General features: G+C 48.0%; 2 protein-coding genes across 10 annotated transcripts; one reads left to right on the top strand and one right to left on the bottom strand.

Annotated features, from left to right (window-relative positions):
• Positions 1–431: 431 nt before the first annotated feature.
• iqck (IQ motif containing K) lies at positions 432–6,304 on the top strand. 2 transcript variants are annotated; one of them, XM_049743827.2, is made up of 10 exons: positions 432–779; positions 1,267–1,355; positions 1,696–1,858; positions 1,935–2,032; positions 2,288–2,340; positions 2,429–2,506; positions 2,634–2,718; positions 4,780–4,891; positions 5,283–5,430; positions 5,938–6,304. In XM_049743827.2, exons 1-10 carry the CDS (start codon positions 695–697, stop codon positions 6,071–6,073), a joined length of 1,047 nt encoding a protein of 348 aa, XP_049599784.1. In that variant the 5' UTR covers positions 432–694; the 3' UTR covers positions 6,074–6,304. The 2 variants fall into 2 exon arrangements, with proteins under 2 accessions (XP_049599784.1, XP_049599786.1); XM_049743829.2 differs by having other exon boundaries at positions 433–779; positions 5,283–6,304.
• A 229-nt stretch (positions 6,305–6,533) lies between these two features.
• On the bottom strand, positions 6,534–24,431 carry gprc5ba (G protein-coupled receptor, class C, group 5, member Ba). Of its 8 annotated transcripts, none has more exons than XR_007486612.2 (6): positions 24,228–24,431; positions 11,271–12,331; positions 9,836–9,954; positions 9,655–9,695; positions 9,466–9,554; positions 6,534–9,347 (listed from the first exon to the last, which is right to left on the bottom strand). XR_007486612.2 is itself a non-coding variant. In XM_049743823.2 (5 exons), coding segments are annotated over exons 2-5 (1,191 nt in total). In that variant the 5' UTR covers positions 12,301–12,331; positions 24,228–24,431; the 3' UTR covers positions 6,534–9,553. The 8 variants fall into 8 exon arrangements, 2 of the variants coding, with proteins under 2 accessions (XP_049599780.1, XP_049599779.1); XR_007486613.2 differs by having other exon boundaries at positions 6,534–6,789; XR_011088327.1 differs by having other exon boundaries at positions 6,534–8,083; positions 8,565–9,695.
• Positions 24,432–25,428: the final 997 nt, after the last annotated feature.

The raw sequence follows: 25,428 nt of genomic DNA, 5'->3' as shown, positions 1-25,428 counted from the left end.
TCTCAAACCAGCAATCTAATGAAACTGCAGTCGATATATTGGATAACAATATTTAGGCATATATATATGCATATACGTTATTTAAAACCTACTATAAGTAAATCGTAAATCTACATTCTGGTTTACACAGTTCACGCTAGGAGACGCAACACGTTCACTGACTGATCCGTTGATGCACGGGAAGGCAGTTCACCCATTAACTCGTTCGCGAACGGGAAAGTCCGGATTCGTTCCCTCACTGATCCGTTCTCGCGATGTGCGAAATGCGAATCACTCACTCACTGATTCGTTCAGTCACAGATTCGTTCGTTGGTGAACGGGAAATGCAATTCACGACTCGCTCGTGAACGGGAAGTTACGTCATTTTTCTTCTTCGTTTTGTTTTACGGCGGGGTGGCACCAGCTTCAATGGGCGTTACAGACCCCTACTGGTTGAAGTCATATGAACTGACAATAGAACAAATCACTTTAGGAAGTGAATCGTTCACTGTCGTTCACTGAAAAGATTCGTTCGTTTGAACGAACCGTTCACTCACGGGCCAACATTAATTTACAACAGGCTGCGATGAAAGCGATGACGGGCAGGTTTGAGTTTGTGTTGCCAATTAACAACGCTCATGGGTACTTCAGTAGTGAGTTTGAAGGCTAATATATACCAGTCTTCTTTTGCAACTGAGCAATTTGCAACGAAATCATGTTCAGCCACCAACCTGACGAGTCCTCACGAATTCCAAACCCAGCCGGTGCCAAAAGGTCCCTTTGGGAAGAGGTTTGTGCTGGTAAGGTCACGCTATTTCTATTAATTAATAACGGAGTCATGATTGAGGCTTGCGTGCATAACCTTCAGGTTGAAACGTTGCCCTTGTTTACACTCAGCAACGACTCGACTCGAGTGAGCGTTGTAAACGTAACGGCGCAAATGTATGAGTTGTGAAGCATTCAAATGACGTGAACATTTTTATATGCCTTTCATAATATTGAGGTGCCTGCCTTTTGCATGATAGTGCGATTACGTGATGAGATTAAAAAAACGTTCTCCCTTTGATCTTAATGTTCGTATCCCGGAATAGGGTGTGCACAGTTGCGTTATGTGGTGTAAACTATAAAACAGAACAAATCAGAGTGTCTGGATTTTTTTTTTCCTTTTCAAATGAAGAGGATGATTCGAGGCAATGTTTAGCGCGTTAATCTAAGACTATTTTAATCAGGAAGCCACATAAGGAGTTTTTTAAATTAACGTTTTTGTCTTCACGTGTTTCTTCCCAGACTTTGAAGCAGCATTGCCATGTCCTCTTTGTCCTGTTGGGACCGGTTCAGAACCCAAAGACAGCAGCACCTCACACACCTCTGCCAATGTAAGCCAGTCCAAAGCCATTTTTCTGCATTTTTTCAAATAGTTAAATACAAGTCAACATCTTACTCTGGGGGATCACCACAAGCTTGTGAACGGGTTGTATGCATAGCAAGCACCAAACAGACATCATTTGTATATTGATTACCTAAAAGAGGAAGCCCGCGTACCACAAGTGCTACTTACTACAACAGCTAGAGGCTCAAATTTGATTGGACAAAATAAACAAAAATTAACATTGGAAGAACTTCATTCAGTTTCATGGAACACATTGCAGACTTATGATGCCCTGTTTAAAACTGGCAGCCCCTGCTTTCCCTGAACTTCAACTTTCTTAAGCGTAGGTATTGATGGAGGATGACGAGGAGGAGGAGAACGCGCTACTGCTCGACTTGGACCCGCTTCTGCACCACCCCGCTCACGCCGGTTTCTCCGTGTTTGGAGTGGATCCTCCTCTGAGCGACAAAAAGCGAGCCCACCCTCCGTTTTGCGCGCAATCGTTCCAACGTAAGATCGCCGCGTCATTTGTTTGCTTGAATGGAATGATTGAGGTGCTGATGGCGGCGGTGGCGGCATGCGTCAGATCCCGTCACGCAGTACATGGAAGAGAAAGTGTTCCCTGTGCTGGTGCCCGCACTTGCGGCTGTGCTGAAAGAAGCAGAGAAGCAAGGCTATCTGCAGGTGCGCACTTTGCTTTTCCGACACCAAAAGCCACACCAAACAGACACCATTGATTTGGTCTTACTTTTGATTTTGCCACTCCTCTTCCTGTTTGCAACTCTTTCGAATCAGCCACTTGCCAATGACATCACCAACTTGTTTTTCTCCATTGCCTCTCTAAGCTTACAAGCTTGAAAGTCATTTTGAAATCTGTTTTGCAAATGGTTGTAGTGCTTGGGCAGCATAGCGACGTCCTGTATCTCTGTTGCGTTTCAGAAGAAAGTCATTACGTTTAACCCCATCGACTTCCTGGTGGAGTGGCTGTATAAGTGAGTCTCATGTCTTCTCGTTTGCTATATTTTTGGAGGAGGCAGCCAGAGGTGATGCCTTTCTGTCCTTGCTCTCTCACTCTGTCAGTCACAATCCCCGCCGACAAGGACAGCCCCCACGTCAGTTCAACAACATCCCATTTGTCAGAGCCTGGCTCAGCATGCAGTGAGTGCAATTTGTAATGAAGGCATATGCAAAACATTAAAACGATTGCTCCTGTCTGAAGCACATTGTGTGTCTAGTGGCAATTCATATGACACGCTTGTTTTTGTTTTTTCCCCAACGTTGCCAGTCCAAGGCCGCCCATCCCGCTCTTCCTGCAGCTGAGTGACGAGCAGGCTACGTTGATCATCCAGTCCTTCTGGAGGGGCTACAAGGTGCACATCACACAGCTGAGATTGGAAACCACATGTGCGGTACCCGTGGCTGACCAGTAAAGAGCGCATTGAGTCGGGGGGGAGGGTCAAATTCAGCATCTCCTGACTTCTGGTCGACGCTTGGCTGCACTAAGCTAGTTGAGCACACGGCCACAGTCCCAAGGTAGACATTGCCATCTGCACACGCGCTAATGTGGCGCTAGCATCTTGCCGTCTGTTTCTTCTCTTTCCTTTCGTCGCCTGGATGTCACATGCTCAAAGTCAGCTGAGCCACGCTGGCTATTGTTCTAGTTCTCGTTCAACTGCTGTTTGAGCATTTCTTTGACAATGGTGAGACCTCGTTCAAGGTGCAAGTCCTGCTATGCTCATCGCCCTCCCGATAAGACAGTTGGGCACACTAGTAGAAGGACGAATGTCTCAGCACTAACACTAGGCTCTGACTTTTCTGCATGTGACGGTCCCAGTGAGGGCACGAGCTCACACATAGACACGACCAGCACAACAAGTTGAAACTGCGTATCCACTCAGATGCTCAAAGCTAAGGCACGAGCAGAGCAACCGTCTTCCTCCCAAAGTGCTGCGTGTCGAGGAACAAGCAACAACCAATCACCCTCATTCCCTCCAAACGCAGCACTTGGGGCATCTTGGAGGACACAAGAGCCTCATTACTTATTGAAACTGCCCAGGATATTTTGGGCATGCGGCCACTCTGTGCCTGTTTGTGTGCGTGTCATCATTTTGGCAGTCACGTTGTGCCTATGCGAAAGCCGCATAATGGTTTCTGGGTGGAAGTGATTATTCACTGACGAGCTCAATCGGTCTTGTGCTCACAAAATTAGGTTTACTGAGTTTTAAGCGAAACCGGCAAGGAGGCATTTATCGTCTAGAGCCATTCCCAAGCTTGTGCTTACCGAGGGGCGCAAAGGATTGGATTGGTTACACTACTAAACATGTTACTGCACCTGGAGATACGAGTTCACTCGGTTTTGTTAATCACAAAGCATCTTTCCCCGCTGCCAAGTGGCTAAGGGCCGCTCCCAAAAACCCATGCCCCAAAGTTACTGTGTTTTGCAGAAGAACAACTCCTGACCACCTCCCTTGACAGTAGATATTGGGCTGTTTTATACTGCTCCCTGATGGCCAGAAGGAGCACCACTATGGCCAATGCGTAGATGCAAATCGTTTGTCTGGAACACCAGCTCTTGCATTGCATCCCATCCCATTGCACAAGAGTGTGACTATGACTACAAAGACAAACTAGGAAAACAAATCCCTCCTTGAGCCAGTCCTCTATTTTCAACAGCAAATATTTTTAGATGGATTACGTTTCTAGTCATCCAAATGTTCTGCTCTTGTCAGCCCTTCGCTGCTGCTCTTCGCAACACGCGCTCACACACGCTTACACTATCATCTGTTATATAACAGGTTATTTAGCTGCGTGATACAACTTTGACTGCAGTGTAACAGAAATTGGAAAAAGAGCGTGTGTGTGTTTATTCCACATCCACAACAAAACATTGCACACGGTGGAGACAAGTGGGAAACAAGCTCACGTTTAGTACATGCGTCTGTGTTGTTCCTGCTCCTGTCAAGCTCGACCGAAGGCTGCAGGGTCTCATCGTTATGTAATCGTCTTTACATTGTGTGCCTCAGCACTGCTCGCTAATCCATCCATCCATGCCTGTCTCGCGCGCGCGCACGCACACACACACACACACACACACACACACACACACACACACACACACACACACACACACACACAGCTGATGGCTAAGACTTGTTGGGGGCTATCAGCTGAGCCGGAGTTGTCGCTGTGCAAGAAACGGGCGTCTCATTGAATGCCATCTTTCCGGAGTGTCCAATTTTGAAGGCATTTTGAATAGCACGTTACAGGGATACGAGCAACGTCCACTTTTGTCAGGTGAGCCAACTCGTCCGAATGTGCCTTTGTCGGGCAGGTGTGAGCGAGCGCTGATTTTGCTTGACAGAAGGGCCAAAAGTTGCACCCGTACAACATTGGAGCCATGACGATGGTATGCGCTTGTGGTTTGTGTGCAGGTCAGGGCGCAGCCTCATGTGCAGGAGCTGCGCCAGTGGCAGAAGAAGCTGAGGCTAACCCGAAACATTCCCAAGGCCGTCAATGAATTCTGGGCTAGACTGGAGAAGCGAGGTGAGACTGAATGACAACTGGCATGCTAACTGCCGTTAGCCGACGAAGACGAGCGTCTCGGAACCCGGTTGCCTCTCGGCCTTCGCTCGCCAAATTCCCTTGTGTGCGCCTTGAGATGCTGACTCAGCAGTGTGCGTGGCAACTGGGCACACGTCCCCGCCTGCTTGAATGTGCTGCCGCTTTCAGCACACACACATTCCACACCACAGCAAGGCTGCTGACCTGACATTCTATCTGATTGGGGGGGTACTGTCTGCTGGCCCCCTCCCCCACAATCCCACACCCTCCTTTCCAAAGCCCAGTAACAGATGCATCAGCATGCCAGTCAAATCAGTTTGATTCAAGTGCTCATTGTGCACCACCCACAGGCTACCTTTTGATGTGTCCACAGTGGGCGCAAGCATCACAGAGACAACGGAAAGCACAGAGTCTGACAACTCCGACTTGTGTGTCAACATGCTCTCTCCCCTCTCTCTCCTGGACGGCGGCGGTGAGCGAGCAGCGGGCGGCCCACCTGGCCTGGACGAGCAGGACCACAGGTACATGGACTCTGTGCCCAGGTCCTCGGCCACACCGTCGCCAATTTAAAAGACGCAGCGTCACAAAAAGCAGGACCTTTTCTGACACATCTTGACAGAAACTGCTTCACATACCATATTTTCTGGACCATAAGTCGCAGTTTTTTTCATAGTTTGGCCGGGGGTGCGACTTATAATCAGGAGTGACTTATGTGAAATTTTTAACACATTATTACTTGATCATTAGCACATTACTTACTTACTAGTATGGTTGATCACTTCACGTTATTTCCACTTTAAACCGCATGAGGTCGCACTAGGCCTGTGGAATAATTGGAACCGCAACTGACAATAAGTCTGAAGTTGTTTATAACACAGAGGACAGAGATTGACACAGAGGATGAAGATTTCGATGGATTTAATGATTTGGAGTGACACAGATGGTTCGATAAACTTATTTATGTTATAGTTACTTGATATATAGTCTATTTAGTGTAGCAACTTGTATATTGTTATCCGATTGCTTAGGGAGGCCGTGAAGGCAGCAGGGGGGCTCCGATTGCTTAAGGAGGCCGTGAAGGCAGCAGGGGGGAGGAGACTGGAAGAGCGATCCAGGGCACTTTGTGAGAGTGAGGCTACATACACTGTGCTCGTATGTTGTTGAGCTCTTGTTTTGTGAAATAAAGAGCCGGTTGCTTTCCTTTTTTTTTTTTAATTCATTTATTTTTTAGTCATTGTCTCTTGCTAGTAGTGGGGGTGGTGGGGGAGGGGATGAACAAATGAAACTGTACATTTGCATGCTGCATGACTTCAGAGTTCAGCTGTGAAAAGCAAGATCACCTCGGCCTGTCGGTCTGAAGGCAGAACACACATTAGGATAGGACAGGCAAGGACTGGGGGAGTAGAACTGACATTGACACCCCCCCCCCCAAAAAAAAAAACGCCATTCAAACTTGGACACCCACCTCCATTGAACACAGAAATGTTGTGCAAATTCACCACAATCACAACACAGAGATGAGACCTCAGGTGCCCCCTCTTGATTGGGTCCAGCGATAACGGCAATTTTTTTTTTCCCCTTCTGATGTGGAGCAAAAGAACCCGCCAAAGAACCCACTGACAACTATGAAAATGAAGATTTATGTCACCTAAAGAACAAGTATTGAAAAGGAGGTCTTACATGGTGCTGATGAGCATGCACACGTACTGCAGGTAGTCAACAGTGCAAACGCTACAGTCACATCTTTTGTTTGAAATACTACACACTGAGTGAAAAGTGTTGAAAACGTCCCACTTTGACTCTTCAAGTTGATCCTCGCTCGCCTTGTTCCTGTATCCCATGATTGACCCTGTCCCCGGAGTCCATGTTGTTTGACACTCCTGTGGAAGCACGGAAGAAGCTCTCCTTTGGGTTGGTAAAGCTCGCCGTGAATACTCTACAGCAAAGGTCCACAACCACCGGGCCGCGGACCGGTACCGGTTCGTGGGTCACTTGGTACCGGGTCGCCAAGCCGCACAGGGAAAAAATAAAATAAAAATAATTATCGACGATCAATTAATTCAGGTCAAGACGCTCGTCACGGTCGCATGACATGTTTCCCCAGTCGAGCCCGTAAAGCTAGCAAAAATGAGTAAGAATTTATTTTGAAAAATATATAAAAAATTGGCAATTCTCTCCCAATTACATCCGTCAGTTCAGGTCAAGATGCTCGTCTTCAGTCACGTGACATATCACCTCAGTCGAGCGCGAAAAGCAAGCAAAAATGACCAAGAAACGAGATATTTGGAAAGCTTCTTCGGAAAGGGAAAACCCCCCAATGAGGAGACGGAAGAAGAGGCTACGACTTCTAAGAAAAGGAAAGCAGCATTTAAAAGAACATTTCTGGAGTCCTACTTAAAATATGGATTTGTCGCCACAGGTGACTGACGCGCGAAGCCCACTCTGCATAATATGTGGCGACAGGCTAGCTAACAAGGCAATGAAGCCTTCAAAACTGCTACGGCACATGGAGACCAAGCATCCTGCATTAAAAGACAAACCTTAACCACTTCGGGTGTCATTGTCTCCGATTACGCCTAGATGGGACTGGCTCGTTTCTGAAAACAAGCTCAGTGCTCCCGCTAATTCAACGTAATGGTGAGTTTTATTAATAAAATGTAATAAAAAAAAAGATAAATGATAAATAAATAATTAAAAAAAAATATGTCGTTTATACTTGTTTTTAAGCCAGTCGTATCATTTTATTTCATCGTATTTATATATTATAAATGTACTATTTATTTATATAAAGGCGTAACCGGTCCGTGGCGCAAAAAAGGTTGGGGACCACTGCTGTACAGTATAGTATTCCATGTTAGTCCTTGTTCCTGTTGCCCACAGTCCCATTTAATACAGTGGTTGACCCAACCGCGTGAACTTTCTCCTTTTTCTTGTAGCTGTGTCGGCAATCTTGCTCCCTCCTGTGTGTCATCCCATGCATACGTTGCCTGTGTCAAGCCTTGTTTCTGCCGTTCACAAGATTAATCTTTTTCCTACATGCTGTGCTGTGAACCTAACTTCTGTAGCCATGTTGGACCCTGTTCCGGAATGTTTACTCATGTTCCTGTCGCACATTAGTTCCTGTCAAGCGACGTGGCAGGACAAGCTGAGTCTGGGCCTGTCGTGTGACGGTTCCTGTTTTGGCACAGACAAATGCACGGCGTTGGCGGTTGTGTTGCTGAGAGGGCTCCACTGGGCCTGTTTTTTTTTTTTTTTGGATCAACACTGATCAGTATTGAAATCTTGTCTAGCTTACTGCATAAAGTTGTGCTCATTTCTATTCACAGCTATTTATTTACCTCAGATGCAATTAAAATACCACTGCCGCGACCTAAAATTATTTTACCTTACAAAAATGTCCAAAGAAAATGTTTGTGTATGCAAAGCAACCATGTAAAAAAAGACTTCAACTAAAAATAGCAGTCGACAACGTGTGGACTGAAGCCAGTGATCCCCAAACGTGATCGATTGAATCCAAGATGTATGCTAGCAATTGTATAGAATAAATGTAGGACAGTTGAGTGTTTTCGGGCTACAACAGGTTGTGTTCCAAATGAAGCGCACAAGTAGCAAGCAGACTGTACGTAGTAAATGGGTTTGAAAACGAAAGCCTTGCCTGCGATTGAGCCATAGATACGCTTGCCCGTTGTACGTCGTCGCGTCCGTGACCTTGAACGTGTTACTCCTTTCATGCCACGAGGACGTTAGCTAATGAAACTGTAGAGATGACTGGCCGTGAGCCGGCCGGCTAACGTACTGTCTCCACTTCTTCAATCCACGGTCTGGTTGGCATCGCTCGCTCCATCTTCAATTTCCGTGCAAGCTTTACAGTTGGCTGGAGTACATTAGCTGACAAACGTTTTCCAGCCAGTTGGATGTCGCAATAGGCAAGCCGCACGTCAGATGACCCCAAACTGTGGTTTGTCTTTTGCACGCTCGCCTCTTCTTTCCATTTGGTGTTGTCTTGAGAGCTTTTTCTAACGCCTATTTGCCTGACTTGGCTCGCTAAAGGTTGGGAAACACTGGTCCGTGGTTCATTCGTGACAGGGACATTTCAACAAGCAGCCTGGCCTTTTTGTGTCGTCTGTATATGTACTGCATCAGTGCCACAGTTTGGAGGAGGACAGAATTAAGAAGCAGCGTGGTGCAGCATCCGGACGCCAGGACCAGGAGGAAGAGAGCAAGAGGAAGCAGCTCCCACTCAGAGGAAGGATGATTTCACTGTTGTACTCTCCCTCCTTCCGTTTTCCAACCTGCACTGCAAATGGCTCTAAACCTTGTCTTGTTTTCTTGCAGAAACGCTTTTTTCTCCCCTGTTTCAAAGTGGCCTGATGTTTGGCCGCCATTCAGTGATGCGGCAGTTGGGATGCTTGCTTCCAGTGCTTGTATGCAGGTTGTGCTTTTTCATTGTCATATTTCATGTTCATGCAAAAAAAAAAAAAAAAAATGGTTGTTTTTGACACAGTGATGAAGGACAGAGCCAAATGAAGGATGTTCACAGTTTGAAGGATGCTTACAGTGCTGCAGTCACGCCAAAGAAAAAGCCTCGCTTTATGAGACATTTAGCTCTGTCCTCCATGGCCTCCTTATTTGATCGTCACGCCATCTGTACAAAGTAAAAGCGGCATCTATGTATTTATTTTTTTGAAGTACGCTCGCCTCCCCTGGGAAACTGCGCCGCCCCCTCGTCCGTACGATCCGCTCACCACAACTGCCTCCCCGTGTAGGTGGGAGGGGCTGAGGGTACCTACGCGTTCGGGCAAAAAAAGAACATTGAGTCTGACAAGCAGCATAATGTTAAAACGAGAAACGGGTTTGAATGACAAATTGCTGCAACGGTTTCCGTAGGCGCGATTGTGCCTGGGAAGGGAAAGAGAACGTACTCACCGCCCCCCCGTTGAGGATCATGGTCATCTCGGTAGGCTGGTAGACGTTGCTGCGGAAGGGCGCGCTGGGCCTGCTGGCTCCCGTGTTGCTGTTGTGCTGCCCGCCACCACTTCTCAGGCCTGCATGCAAGCACGAGTCAAAGTCAGCGAGCACCTTGAGCCCAACGTGGTCAAACAGCCGTTTTCTTGAAATGTGTTGTTTGTAACAATAGTACCATGCTTTAAAACAACAAATTAACCGCTTCAAGAAAAAGTCATGACTTTATTACAATTAATATTTTGGCAGATTTAATAAGCTGTTATTTGCCCCTTTTCAAATGATCAAAAACATTTTTTCCCAACATTACAAAATAAGATCATAAAATTGGTGGTGAAACTGGCAAATGTTCTTCCTGCAATTCATCTTTGTTGTTGTAAACTCTAAAGCAGGGGTGCTTAATACGTCGATCGCCAAGCTACTACTGGTCGATCGCATGACGTCAAGCCCATCGCTTGATTGACATACAGGTAGGCCTGTCGGGAGGCAATCACAGTGAACCGCACATGCGCAATAGACAGTGACTACAACCCCTCACCGCAGCAAGTTTAACGGCCGCGCACACACAAACCGCTAACGTTTATAAGCTTATCAACGCACGCACTCGCCTTTTTTTTCTTTTAAACAAAAGAAAGTTTATGACCATCAAAAATGAGTGGGTTTGCTGGACCAAATAAGAAGCCAAAAACGTATCACTTTTATACGGAATGGGAGTTGGACTTAATTTTCTCACAATGTCATTTTCTAAGTGCGTTACAAAAATACACGCACTATATTATTTATTTATTTTATTTATTGTAGTAGGTGGATCTTTGTGACTTGGTCATTTTAAAAGTAGCTCGTAAGCTGAAAAAGTTTGAGCACCCCTGCTCTAAAGGATCCAAAAAGATGAATTTGCAGATACATTATCTATTTTTTCAAATTAGTCGGTGAACAGAATTGTATCCTGCCGGATATCTGAATCTGCCTTAAAAAAAACAACAACAAAAAACAGTGTCACGGTCGGTCCATCGTATTCTATGCTGTGTTGAATGCGTGGCCGGAGTTTTGGGAGCCGGTATGCTTCTGTGTGAGCGCCTCGGCATGAGTTGCGCCGACAGCAGTCATTTCTCTTTTTCACCATCTGTGGCGCTTGTGACTCTCTTTTTCCACATGCGAGGGCATTACCGTACGTTTTGTCACCGCTACAATTTGCAGAAACCAAGAGAGAAAGTGCACTAATGGGCAAAATGCTTTCTTTGCAATTCTGATATGGAGGAGGCAGTCCATCGCCATAGGAATTCCAAGATGGCTGCCACCATAAAAGCAGGTTTGCAGTCCAAAAAAAATTGCCAAGAAAGTGAGCAAGCGCATTAGCTCACTCATTGGTGAATTGTTGGGTGGTGTGCAGGCTGCGTACCTGCAGCGTTGTCGTCGTTGTATCCGAAGCCTTGGTTCTCCACAAACTGCCTGTGCGAAAGCGGGATGTCATCGTCGAAGCTGGTCTCCCTCATCCGAGTGGAGTTCTGCGACGTGTCAAAGTAGTCAGGCACGGTGGGCTGCGGCGGCGGCTTCAGGCACACGTGCGCCTCGGGAATGGCATGGAAGACCAGCAGCAGCCAACCCTGGGCCACCAGGGCCACGGCCAGTGCTGGCTCGTCCCATTCTGGCGACTTGCTCAGCCAGGCGTTGCCGTAGAGGTAGAAGCCCACCCAGGCCGCCCACAGCAGCAGGGACAGGAGGCAGGTGACCAGCAGCCAGACAGCGTTGCAGCGCCAGCGCCGCATCTTGCCACACAGGGCCAGCGCAGCGGCAGCAGCGGCGGCCAGCAGCAGCGCTAGCACGTAGCTGCAGGCCAACGAGAAGTCCATGGGCAGGTACTCACAGGCGGCCCGGCCTTCCCTCAGCACGGTCAGGAGGAGCCACTCGGCAGCGATGATGCCCTGCACGGCGCTCAGGCCCAAGGCCAGGCCCGTCAGGGCGCAGCTGCCCGGGCCGCGGTGCTCGCGCCCCACGCGGCGCAGGCGCACCCCCTGCACGAGCAGGCAGGAGAAGCAAAGGGCGAACAGGAGCCCCCACAGGGCCCGTCGCAGCACGCACAGCAACTCGTCACGCTCGATCAGGTAGGCGAAGCTCAGGCCGAACAAGCCCGCCACGCCCAGGAGCAGTAGCAGGATGGGCCCCACGCCACTGCGCTTCTCTGCCTCGCCGATGCGCCGCAGGCGGCACAGCAGGACCGAGGTCAACAGGACGGTCACGAGAGTTCCGCATGCTGCCACACTCGCCACCACCACGCCCCAGGCAGTGTCCAGGTCGCACAGGAGGGTGTAGGGCCGCCCCAGGCCCCAGCTGCAACCTGCGGGGAGCGCTGCCGCTGGCGAGTCCTCGCCTTCTTGGCCCTCTGCCGCAGCGGTCAGCAGCAGCAGGAACAGGACCCTGGCGAACGCCATCTCCTCCGGGAAAGCAGTCAAGACCAGACGTCTACGTGAGGGAGGGAAAAAAGTTCAAAGGCGTGCAGGCGGAAAGAGTGCAGCAGAATTTGCGGCGACCACTCGTTTTCAGCTCAGAATTTTTAGGACCCTTTAAAAGGCCAACATTCGCGTTTGACAAAATATAGAAGGCACTTGTCATGTTGACCTCACTTGTTGCCATACTGACAAAATACGTACAAGGCCACGTTATTTTGTTCTCGTCATTAACGATTAGGGATGCATACAGTGGATCAGTACTTTTTGGTACCTGTACCAAATTGGGTCGGTACCGTAGCATAAAGATTCTATACAAACGATACCACTAATGGTAGTGTGTTTATCCAGCAACCGTCAATTAATCATGACGCTGCTGCCGGAAACGCTACTTCTAACGCGTCTAACAACAAACATGTCAGCTGTGAAAGTGAAGCGTTCAAAGGTTTGGCTTAACTTTCTAAATGTGACTGTTTTACGTGGAGTGGCTAACGCTAACGCAAACTTGGTAAGTAGGCTTGGTATGTTTGACGTTGTTAACTCCGCTAATATAGCTGGCCGTTAATGTTATGTTGTATTGTTTTTCGGTAAAGCCATCGCAGAAGTCTGCACGCAAGAATCCCCATTCACTCTCGCTAAAAGAGGGAAAATAGAGACGACTACCTTATCTTCCGCACTATTAGGCGAACATAAAAACTTAAAATTTACTCAAAAAAACACAATGCGCTTTATAATGCGCTTTGGATCTTTTGATGAATTTGTTGATCCATACACAGCGTTCTGCCAAAATGTTTTAGTACGTTTTAGTACGAAAGTAAATTACAATGTCGCATCACTTCCCAGCATTACGGCAACCGTGGTCAGGGGGCGTCACTGAATAGCTGTTGTACCCGCGAGGCTATTTCATTTCAAAATAGGCTGCTCCGTTAATGTTTCGAGTAAATTTACGGATCAATATAGAAGGGAAACATAAGTAAGCAGTACCAATGTGGTAGATCGAACTTTAATCGGTTCCGATCACTTTTATAGGAGATAGTTTGAGAAACGCGATTGTTTACTGAGGGCTCATTGGTTATTGGCTAGTGGATGCATACCGCAACCCTAGTCAACCTCAGTTTGATGCAGTATAGCTTCTATTTTATGTGCCTTTTAATCCGGTGCGCCCTATATATGAAATAATTTCCAAAATAAAAAGTTCAATGAGGGTGCGCCTTATAATCCAGTGCGCCTTATGGAGCGAAAAATACGGTAGTTGTGCGTCTGTTGAAGCATTACATGTACAGTTGAACCAGTACATGAACCATTCATTATAAAGGTTCAGTATCTCTGTCACTGAGGTTAGGGTGCTGTTCGTTTGTTTTCCAATTACACTGCAGAGCTAGTTGACTTGTTGAAAGCTTACATTGAAGGTACATGATGTTGCTTGTGTTATCCCTTTTGCAGCAATAAAATAGTTGTTAAAGATGAATGATATTATTATCTTCTTGTTCACATCTTCAATCAAATTAGATACAAACACGGACAAGCGTGTTGATAAATATCGGCATCGATAAGGAGTATCGGTATTAACATTGCCAAAGTCCTAACGATATGCGGTTGAATTCCCCATTTATGACAACATCAAACATTTTGCTTTTGTTCTTGGACTGAAAAGAAATCGTTTTGAGTGGCCATTTAAAAACAGATGTAGACGACACGTATTCCGTATTACACAGCTTTCAAATGACCTCGTGCTCTCTAAAGATGATGTCCGTGGAGAGAAGCGTGGGACACAATTTGAACAAATACCGAACAAGTACTGTTCCTGTAAGAAGAACAACGATGCAAGTCGATGATGGCGATGACTTCATCTCACAGTGAGTGTTGCCATCGGCACGCATGTTGTTTTCAGCTCTTTTGTGTAACCCGCAGGGATTTGGACCCATTGGAATTCTTGCCCACCACTGTAATTTCATGTTTTATTCCTGCCCCCCCCAACCCCCTCACTTACATCATCTGCTGATGAGTCGCCAAAAGCCGGCCGTAGCTTTGTGACGTGCACACCACCTTCACATTCAAGACGTACTTGAGCTCCAGCCCCGCCGGTACCCATGGTTACCTCCCCCATCTTGACGGAGACAAGCTCGTCCGTACTAAGCAGGGTAGACAGCTCCTGCTCTTGTCTCGTTTTCCTTTTGAATTTGCTACTGCTATTTGTCAGCTCTTAATGAGCGAGCATGGAGAACATCATAGGCATACTCGCAACATGAGGCAGAAAGACCCTCACCCCTCCCACCACCACCAACACCCCTCTGTCACGCTGTCACTCCCCCTTGCACAGATGGTTGCTCTGGCTGCAGGACACACGCACACATTGAAGTGCCAGTGGCAAAACACACTCACGCACGCATGCACACACATACATACACACACACACACACTTACACATTCACATGCATCAGTCACATGCAAAATGACAAAATCAACCTTTACATGCAAGCACAAGCTAACGGACATCACACGAATCCTTTTTTTTTTTTTTTGCCAGAGGCGAGCCACAGAATTGATGAACAATGTACCACAGCAAGAACAATATTGTGCTTTGTTGTTTGCACCAGAGTTTGTAAGTGTGGTATTTGACAGGTTTTGACAGTCTGAACTTCAGCGTAGTACCACAATGTGCCACAACAGTGGAAATGACAGCACTGTGTGACACTTGCATTGAGGCCAAGATTCTTCAGCCTGCCAATGGCTTTTCACATACTAGGTTAGCATAATACTAAAGGACATGATCTGGTTTGGTTGAACATTTTGGGACTTTGGCCACAAGAGTTCTCAGTTCAAATGTAGAAAATGGACAGCTGAATGGATAGATGCTTTCTTTGGGAATATGTCCTTGAAAGTCACAAAACTGCTGAATTGAATTTGAGTTCAAGAAGGATAGCGTTTCATCCTGCTTCTTTTCTCTCCGCCATTTTAAAGCCTCCGCTTTCGTCTCTAAACAACACTTGTCCTTCCCAATTACATCCCTCCCCTCCCCCCTTCCATTTTGCCCCCCACCCAGCCCCTGCTCTTCCTTGCCTCCATTCCGTGCATCTTATGTAACGCTCGAGTCGGGTGTGCAGCTCCTACTCCAGTTGTTGGGAGTTACTCTCGTCGCCGCATTGTGCCCTCCACAGCAACGTTGCCATTTTGTTGTGCTGTTTGGATGTCAAGAAGCCACTACGCCATCTCAGTGTTCCCCGAACTTTGAGCCAAAGCAAACCATTGACATTCGAAACGATCTTGTGGATGTGAAGGTTAAGTGGCATCGAGAGGTTTGATGGCTGTGTCAATGGAGGGCCTCTGACAAGTGTTTCTATTTCATCTCTGCTAACCCCCAGGAGGCAGTGCTTAAAGCACTGAATGATTCCTGAGCGCATGCGCAGTCAGAATATGCATACCAAATTAGTCACCTTTGACCCCTGGATGACCTTAGACTGGTAAGTCCTGTGTCACCAGAGGCTCGTTCCTTCTTTTCTTCTCGTGTAGCTTGCATACCACTGCGTGTTTTCTGTCCTGAAGAAAGGTTGGATTCATCTTTTGACGTCTTTTCTCCGCTGCTGTGGAGCCTTGTGACCTTTGGTCGGAGCAGCGTATTTTTGCCCTACCAGGCTGCGGCTGTGGTTGACTTTATGGTGTTTCGGCAGTTAGTTCTTGTGTCCCGGCGTGGATTTTTCTCTTGTTTTGTACATTTTGCGCTTGCTGTGTGTTGGTAGTGTTTTTGAGCCACCTTTCCTCAGCTTGTCGCTGCTCGGGCTTTCGCCCGTGACGTGCTTGCTGTTCAGTGAGCATTCGCGCCGCCTTCCCTCGGTTTGTCGTTGCTTGGTCTGTCGCCCTGTGTCGTAAATTTGGCTTATTGAGCAGGTTACGTTCGCACTGCCTTCCCTCGGTTTGCCACAGCTTGGACTGTCGCCTGTGGCATGCATTTGCGCTTGTTGTGTAGGTAGCGTTTGCGCCGCCTTCCCTTGGTTTGTCGCTGCTTGGGCTGTCGTCCTGCGTTGTGCATTTGCGACGTGCGTTTGCTGTGCAGGTGGCGTCGCTCCACCTTCCCTCGACTGTCCTGCTTGAGCTTGTCGCAGGCAACATCCATGCAGCCTTCTTTGGTATTGTCCTTTTTTTCGCAATGGAGGACTTCCATTGTTGTGTGGACTGTGGTGCCCTCTTTGTGGCCTCAGACGTAAGTGCTGAGCGCTGTCCGAGGTGCCTTGAAGCTGACGGTGTGGACATGGTGGGTACCCGCCCCTGGGATCAGCCGTCCAGACGCTCTATGCGTTGTGCTTCGCCGGCTGCTGTGATCCGTCCCTCCTCTAAGAGGGTGGCTCCAGATCAGCACTTTGCTTCTGAGGTGGGGCGTTTGCAGGCTTAGTTGGAGATGAGGTCGCTTTCGCACGGGTGCCACTCTCCTGCCTCCGCGGGTGTGGGTGGCCCGTCCACTCCTTCAATGCCAGTACTTGCTCAGGAGGATGGCGCCATTTCGGTGGCAGCCTCTGTGTCTCTTTTTAATGACGCCGACGATGGCCCACGTCCGTGGTTTTGGAGTTGGGCTACCAGTCTCCTGCCCCGAGCTCCTGCAGCGAAGCAGGGGATGGCTCGATGCAGGCAGTCTTGCGTCGCACCTTGGAGCATCTGTATTTAGACATGTCTCTGTTGGCGCTGTCGGCGCCTGAGAGTCCTTTCTTCTGGCACAGGCAGCTCTCTTCTGCCTTCTCAGTCCCAGCATCTGAGGACTATTTGAGGGAGATCAATGCTTGCTGGAGGGATACCAGGTGCCAAAATAGACCGGCGGTTACCAATCGATCTTGGACCTATGGGGGCTCAACATTTGTTTCAAGGTCCTGCCTTTCCACATGCTGACCACGGCTGACGTCTTACGGACAGTTGCCCGGGAGGATTGGTTCACGTCTGTCGACCTGGAGGATGCCTCCTTTCACGTCCTGATAGCGCCTCAGCACAGATGCTTCCTCCGCTTCGCCAACAGTGGCCGTAGTTGGCAGTTCCGTGTGCTCCCTCGCCCCAAGCATTTTGTGAAGCCTGCGCCGCATGACAATGTTGCCGTACCTCGATGAATGGCTCATTTGTGCGCTGTCGAGAGCTCAAGTGGGTTAAGACACGTCCGCCCAACTTGCCCATGTTGCCCGGCTGGGCATCCGGGTCAATCTGCCCAAGTCTTCTCTGACCGCTTCTCAGAGGACGGATTTTATTGGGGTGTCATTGGAGCCCGTGACTATGAGAGGCTGCATGATGTTCTTCGCCTTCTCATGCACTTCCGGAAGGGCAAGCTGCTGCCTTGTGGATTCTGGGCAAATTGACCTCCGTAACAGCGATGGTCCTGCTGGGCCTGCTGTTGTTGCGCCCCCTGCAGAGGTGGCTGAACAGCTTTCATTTGGACCCCAAATGGCACCGTCACCGGACTCAAGGTGTACTACAGGTGCCTCCTCGCCTTGGTGCCCTGGAGAGACCAAGCTTTTCTGACGCAGGGTGTCCCGCTCAGGGTAGCCCCGGGCTGCCGTGAGGCAGTCAACACGGATGCCAGTCGCACGGGTTGGGGCGCCATCTGGCAGCATGGCTCTGGGTCAGTGGTCCGCACGGGATCACGCTTGCCACATCAATGTGCTGGAGCTACGTGCAGTGCACCTGGCTCTCATGCAATTTTTTGCCATACCTGTGGGGGAGGCATGTGCTCGTGCTGTCGGACAACACCTCGACCGTGTTCCACATAAACCACCAGAGGAACAGTCGGTCCCCCCGACTGTTGCTGGTCTCCCGACACCTTCTCCTCTGGGCTGTCCTCCGTCTGGCCAGCCTGTGGGCTGTGTATCTGCCGGGCCAACTAAACAGTGTTGCAGACACCCTATCTTGTCAGGGTCCTTCTCCTGGAGAGTGGCGCCTCCACCCTGACGTGGTGCACGTGATATGGTGTCGTTTCGGTGAGGTGGAGGTCGATCTCTTGGCCTCCTGGGAGTTGACCCACTGTCCCCTTTGATTTTCCCTGGGGGAGGCCTCCAGCCCTCTGGGTCTGAATGCGCTGGCGTACCCGTGGCCACCGCATCTTCTTTATGCCTTTATGCCTGGATGCCACTTCCTATCCATTGGCTGACACTTCAGCTGGTTCTTCAGGAGAGTCATATGCCGATGCTGGTGGCCCCCTTCTGGCTGGCCCGGACATAGTTACCGCTGCTGCGCAGACTGTGTTCCGGCGAGCCATGGCATCTCCCCGTCAGGGTGGACCTTTTGTCCCAACAGGGCGATTTGGCATCCAAACCAGCCTACGCTTGTGTGTTTGGCTGCTGAAGGCCCCGACCTGCTGCTGAGTCACTGTACCTCGCCCGTCAGGCGGAAAATCCAGGGTGCCATTCACCCGTTGGTTGTACGCCAACCGGTGGGGGATGTTTGCGGCGTGGTGCGAGACCCGCGGGGCTGACCCCATGTCTTGTTCAGTTCCTGCAGTCTCTCCTGGATAGAAGATGCCGCCAGGACATCCTGTCACTCGGAATCCTCGTGTTCATGCAAGAAGATTCCGTAGGGAACAAGCCTCCAGTGACACCGGACTTTATACCAGTCTAGGGTCATCCAGGGGTCACAGGCGACTAATTTGGTATGCCTACTCGGACTGCGCATGCGCTCAGGAATCATTCAGTGCTTTAAGCATTTGTGATTCATAGAACTGCAGTTACATTCGTAACTTTCGTTTTGTTTGTTTTGCTGGGAGGCCGGGATGGATCCCCTCAGCGCCCTGCAATTGGCTGCCAACGAGTTGGGGGTTGTCTGCCTCCGGCCCAAACACTGCTGAGATGGACTTCAGGAAATTGAAGGATGGATTATTTCTGTGTGTAAACACCTTGCAAACAGGCTAGGTAAGGTTGAGTCATTTTTCTTTCTTTTAACTTGGCGGTCTTGACACTGACTTCTTTTGACGCCTGTGTGACAGTTGAGAGGAAGCCATCATGAATGGAAGCGACACATCTTCCACAACCCAAGCAGCACGTTTGGCCTGTCATAAAAAATGAGTTGCCTTTTTGTTATCCTCCCTTTCACGTCTTTGACACTTGCGAGACAGTTCAAACCTTGATGTCATGTCGCGTCCGTCATTTTACTTTATACTTGCTTAATACAACATTTCTTGTTTGCGGCTATTAAGAATTTTCCAGTGTGACTTGAAAAGGTTTGACGTTAATAGTTTGACCCTGTAACGCAGGGGTCGGGAACCTTTTTGACGGACAGAGCCATAAATGCCCATTTTTTAAAAAAATATTCCCGTGAGAGCCGTACCATTTAAAAAAACGATAGGCTAAATACAATTAAATGCATGTATTTTAATTAAGACCAATGATTTTTTGAGTGCACTAATGTATTCTTTCTAATAAGGTTTTTATATTGAAGCCTAGAAAAAAAAACTCACCATTAATGAGATTTCTGGGGCTGCATCATTTTGCTGATGGCTTTGTAGACCGGTTGATATGCGGTGAGGTTGAGCTTCATGCAGGCATTGAGGCTCTCATCAGTCATAATGGCCCGATCATGACTGGTTCTTGCTGACAGAGGCATGTCTTTTATCCGTTTGAGTATCTTTTCTTTATCCGTCAAGTCATCAAAAAGTTCATTAGCCACATCAAGCATAAATGTTGAAATACTCGCCATCAGTGAATGGCTTTCCGTTCCTCACAATTGCTAATGCACCAGCAAAACGAGCTGAATTAAAGTCACCTTGTCTGGTCGGAGTTGCTGTTGACTAGCTTGGAACTTCCTCTGGAACTCTTCACACGCTAACTTTCTGCTGTCCCAAGCTGGGTATTTGATTGCAAATGTAGCATGTAATGAATGTCTCAAAGTGGCGCTTGATATTGGAGCATTTCATTGATGCAATTTTTTCATTGCCTATGACAGGTATGGGCAAACTACGGCCCGCGGGCCACATCCGGCCCACGGGACCGTTTAATCCGGCCCGCCAACCCCAAATAAATTGTATTATTAAACATTTTTTGGGGTCATTTTGCCTGCAATGACTGCGTTTCCCCAGTAGATGGGGAACCACTCGCCTGCGCATTTACTACCGGAAGCCGTGTCAGAAAGCTCGGTGCACACTCACAAGTGCGTGTACGTACTCAGTAGTACGGAAATGGCGCACTCGCGCTCTATTTGTATCAGTGCCGAATTTAGAGCGTGGGCTGTGACGACAGCATTCTTGTAATTTGCGCGCCGAGCTTTCGGATACAGTTTTACGTTAAAGCCACCCACAAACCTTCTCCTGGAATCCTTCCATTAAAATGAGTTGCCCAAGGAAAAGCAAGGTGGACACTGTGTTTAAAAAGAGTGGCCAATTTGGCTCGACGTACGCGACGTGACGTTCAGCCACATGAACATCAACATCAACCCGTCACGGATCTAGGTAAACGGACCAACACCTCGGATCTATCCTAAGAATTGCCACAACAAATTTTACTCCAGACTATGACACACTATCAAAAAAAGGGAGACCAACAACACTGTTCCCACTGAAAATGAAGGGGAGGCTTTCAAGTTTGTTGTAAAAAAATGCATTTTCAATATGATCTGTACAAATAGCAGGGATTGAAACTAGCGAGCATTCTCATTTTCAAACAATGCAGGATGCTCAAGGACATTGATGCACCACCTGTTTGTGACTAATCTTAACCTGTAAAGTTCTTAAGGCTTACTTTAAGGAAGTGTTTCCCGTTTCCTCACCTCTGTTACCAGGTGTTTGTGAGTTAAAACTCTGCTCTGATTTTCAGATACCCCTCACCGTGTTGCCGTTTTGATTACTTTATTTGGATGTATGCTTTCACCGATTCTTCAAGATGGTATATTTGGTCAGAATTTTTGCCGTTTGATGTGATCTCATAAGATAAACATCTTTCATTAATCTGACCTGCAGGCACTGAAGAGATGGAGACTGTTATTCATAATAACACTGTCGTATTTTATGAGAATCACTGATAGCAGTTTTTTAGGGATGTTTTTTTTTTTTTTAATGCTGTTAATAAATGCATTTGTTTTCAAAAAACTTTTTTTGAATATCCATTCTTTACTACCTACTAAAGGCCAAGACCTTTTATGCAATGACCTTTACAGGTTGTTTATATTACTTCACACAAACACTACATCCATCTGCTCTTGGTTCGGCCCCCCGGTCAAAATTTAGAACCCAATTCGGCCCGCAAGTCAAAAAGTTTGCCCACCCCTGGCCTATGAGGCAAGTAGCAGAGCCTCCTCTCTCCACAAATGCGAATTCTTTGGTCCACTCACTCTGAAATGTTCGGTAATTGCCATCTTTCTTGCTTGCCTGGCACACACCAGCTAGCTAGCTGAAATTTTAAATAAAGCGGATGGAATTTTACCTCTCACGACCCCGTAGGCCCTGTATTGTCCAACTTTTTTGTCCGACCTGGCGTCACCCTTCTGTACACCAAAGGGCAACTGGGATTGGCTGATATGACGCAACCGTGGATTTCAGCGGTAGAAAACAGATGGGATGGATTGCAAACGTGATCATATTTTATATTTTGAAAGCTAATTTAACATTTTGATTTCAGTACGTCTATTTTTTACTTTGATAATATAACAAAATCATTTATGACTTCAATTGTGTAAATGTCAGATTTGTCCGCGAGCCAGACGCAGTCACCAAAATAGCCATATCTGGCTGACTTGTTCCAGTGTATAGCAATGTAGAATGGCGTGTCAATTCATTGAAACGGAAGGGGGGGGGGGGGGGGGGGTGTGCTTTGCAGTTGACCTTGGAGGCTCCAATGTATTATGACCAGCTCAGTGGCCTAGAGGTAGAGTGTCCGCCCTGAGACTGGAAGGTTGTGGGTTCAAACCCCGGCCGGGTCATACCCAAGACTATAAAATTGCGACCCATTGCCTCCCTGCTTGGCACTCAGCATTAAGGGTTGGAATTGGGGGGTTAGATCACCAAATGATTCCTGCGCGCGGCACCGCTGCTGCTCACTGCTCCCCTCTCCCCTAGGGGATGGATCAAAATCACACGGGGATGGGTTAAATGCAGAGGACGCATTTCACCACACCCAGATGTGTGTGTGACGATCATTGGGACTTTAATCTTTTAATCTTAATCTTTAATGAAGTAAAATGTCTGTAATCTTTGGTGCCAAAGATGGATTTTATTGCTTCTTCTCCTACTTGAGCAAGAATAACTTTGAGCGAATGACATAAAGTCCACAGTCACGGAGCTGCTGACAGGACACATGCTTGTTGTTAGTCTTGTCGTTGTGCTAATATTTTGCGGTCCCCTCTTGGCCCGCTAGTGAGCAGGCAGACGCTTATGTTGTGGTGGGGGGAGGGGTCAAAATGCAAGCCGGAGTACTGTCTCCCTGGGGGAACAATTCACTTCCTAGTTCAACAATATCATGCATCCATCTGTCTCAATGATGTCAGCGAGCCTTTTCATCTTCAACAATGATGGACGGCAGTAAACGAGTCCAAAGTCAGTGATGAAATTTTCGGGCTGGGGGAAATGAACCTGAGTCTGCGTGACTGCCAAGAGGCAGCATGCAGGTTTGCTGGCGTCCCCTATCGCCTTAATTAGGTCTCATTAGCATGGGACTGGGCTTACGGCAGGACCATATGCTAATTGACTTGGCAATTAACAGTAGCAGTGATTCAACATAAACACACAATGTGGCTGGTCAGACAGGGTCTGGGGATGTGTGTGCAGGGGTGGGGCATCCCAAACTAATCAAAATAGACTCAGTCATGTTTTTGGCCGACATGTCATCTGCTCATTTTTAATTTTTTATGAGGTAGAAAGACACAACTTGCACACACAAGTCACAGCAATTGATTTGCAAAGACCAAAGAGTGTAAGAGTGTGAGAGTGTGAGTGTGTGTGTGTGTGTGTGTGTGTGTGTGTGTGTGTGTGTGTGTGTGTGTGTGTGTGTGTGTGTGTGGGCGCGTGCACATGTACGTGTGTGAGGCATCTGCAAATGTCTGTGATGTGCATGTTTGTTTGTGTCTCTGTGTTCTCTGCGTACGTAGCGTGTGTGCGTGTGTGTGCGTGTGCATGTGTGTGTGCGTGGGGGTGATCTGCATGTGCGTGCATGTGTGGAGGAGGGGTTGAGGCATGGACATAAATGAAAAGGGGAAGCAGGGACATTCCCTTTCTTATCTCGCCTATTGCACTGCCAAGCCATTAATCCGATTTTTGTCATTTCCAATGGTGAAAATGACATTCTAAATTCAGAAGAGTTTGACAACTGCACTCATATTAGTCATTCTTCACAAAGGACTACGAATATATGTGTGTTATGATATTTTATGTCTACATGGGTTGCTTCACTTTTTGTGTTCAAGTAGCTGTTGTGTTCTAAAACTGGCACTGCGATACTCTTCCGTCGCTGTCAATGGCCTTTTGCATTGTAAGCGTTACGGTATTCCAAATAGACACTGACAGTATGTTTACTTTGATCAAGTGGGAGCGCCAAAGTGAGTTCACTGCCAACCTCTCGTGCTTGTGTCGCAGATTTGTAATCGGCTGAAGGGACCGTTCTTATCCCAAAAAACACATGTATGGGATGACGCATTCTAACTGACAATGAAGTCCCACCAGCGAGGCTCAAATTGAGAGTCGTCTATTGAGCGCCCCAAACGCCGACACATCCACAGGCACCCATTTCCACTCAAACGTCCCTTCTCTCCCTCTAATGGCACCTACGTGACTATGTTTACTATAGTAAACAAACAATACAAAACAAAAAAAAAACCTTTTGGCTTTGTGCAATCGTTCATTAATTTTCATGACCCCCCCACCCCCCCACCCACACACCCACACACACACACGCTTCCACCCCGCCCCCTCTCCCCTACTGCATCCGAAATTAGCTATTTATGGTGGCATGATAAACACGACCGACCTTTTTTGAATCGATGCAAATAGATCCGCTTGCTGGTATGGAGGTGCGGTGGGCAGCGTCGACCAGACTGCGTGCTTCAATTGTCACATTTCGAAAAGAACCGCTAAAGTCCAGTTTGACGCTCGCTGCTGTTCACTAAAAAATTGCGCTCTGCATAACGCACGTACAGATTAGCCATAGCCAGCGCACCCCTCCCCCCCCTCCCTCCACTGGCGCCTCCCCCTCTTCGCCTCTGCGCATGTTCACACGCGCGTCCACGCACAGAACATAAATCCACTCCGCGCTCTTGTAAAAGAATCGCCGTCTGAATAGCTGACTAACAATAATCGCAGCTCATTTTCCGCCTCATTTTATGGGATTGCATAAAAAAGGTGAAGGAGGTTTTTTGTGATGATCTTTTGTGCATGAACACCCGGGTCCTTCTTTCCTTGCACCCCCAACACACACACACGCACACACACACACGCGTACGCACGCGCGCGCACACACACACGGCCGCTGTGCTTGAGGGCGTTCTTTAGGATTTTGCTGCGTTACAGGCAGGGGGGGGGGGCATCTCATGTCGCGTGGCAGCTGGCAACTCGAGGCCAACGTGACACGTGCTGAATGGCAAAATGAGGTGCACGGATTAAGGCAGTCTCCATTTGTCAACTTGCTCAATATATCATCACTTACGTTGCATTGTCGATTAGCTGTAAAATGCGAAGCCGTGCTCATCACTGCCAATAGTGTGTTTGATGACACGGCCTGTGTAGTGACTCTCACGCTTGGAGAGACATCAGAAGGCCTCTAAAATGTCGCTCATATGGAGGGAGCATTTTGGCGACAAAGCTGAAGGCTTTTCATTGGTTGATGTTTCCTGAAATAGTTAGCAAGTACCTCAGGCATTGATATCTGCACTTTCCATCTTTAATTGAGGGCCACCTACGACAACCCAGTGAGAGACTTGGGCTCCATTCTGCACTCATGTGACGCACTCAGATGTTGACTGTGAAGCTGATTTAGGATTTTAGTAACAATAGTTTGGGTTTGGGTTTCCAAGGCAGGATGTTTTCACTATGACAGGACGCAGGTGTCCAAAATTAGCAGGACGAGAGTGTAATTCTAAACGCACACGCACACACACAAATCTAGTTTCCAGACACTCATATTTCAAACAGGCTCTTCTCTTACAGGGCAATGATTGTGTTTCATTTCTGTT

This window comes from Syngnathus scovelli, chromosome 16 (genome assembly GCF_024217435.2).
Source record: "Syngnathus scovelli strain Florida chromosome 16, RoL_Ssco_1.2, whole genome shotgun sequence".
Taxonomy (NCBI): domain Eukaryota; kingdom Metazoa; phylum Chordata; class Actinopteri; order Syngnathiformes; family Syngnathidae; genus Syngnathus; species Syngnathus scovelli.
Note: the sequence above shows the minus strand (reverse complement) of the source record. Positions and strands in the feature narration are given on the sequence as shown.

Bases quoted from the DNA above. Each gene is read 5' to 3' on its own strand.
- iqck (XM_049743827.2), top strand. From the start codon at position 695: ATGTTCAGCCACCAACCTGACGAGTCCTCACGAATTCCAAACCCAGCC. The intron at 2,341-2,428 runs GTGAGTCTCATG...TCACTCTGTCAG, and splicing joins CTGGTGGAGTGGCTGTATAA to TCACAATCCCCGCCGACAAG. The intron at 5,431-5,937 runs GTACATGGACTC...CCGATTGCTTAG, and splicing joins CTGGACGAGCAGGACCACAG to GGAGGCCGTGAAGGCAGCAG.
- gprc5ba (XM_049743822.2), bottom strand. From the start codon at position 12,300: ATGGCGTTCGCCAGGGTCCTGTTCCTGCTGCTGCTGACCGCTGCGGCA. The intron at 9,955-11,270 runs GTACGCAGCCTG...GCTTGCATGCAG, and splicing joins CAACGACGACAACGCTGCAG to GCCTGAGAAGTGGTGGCGGG. The intron at 9,696-9,835 runs GTGAGTACGTTC...CCGAACGCGTAG, and splicing joins TGATCCTCAACGGGGGGGCG to GTACCCTCAGCCCCTCCCAC.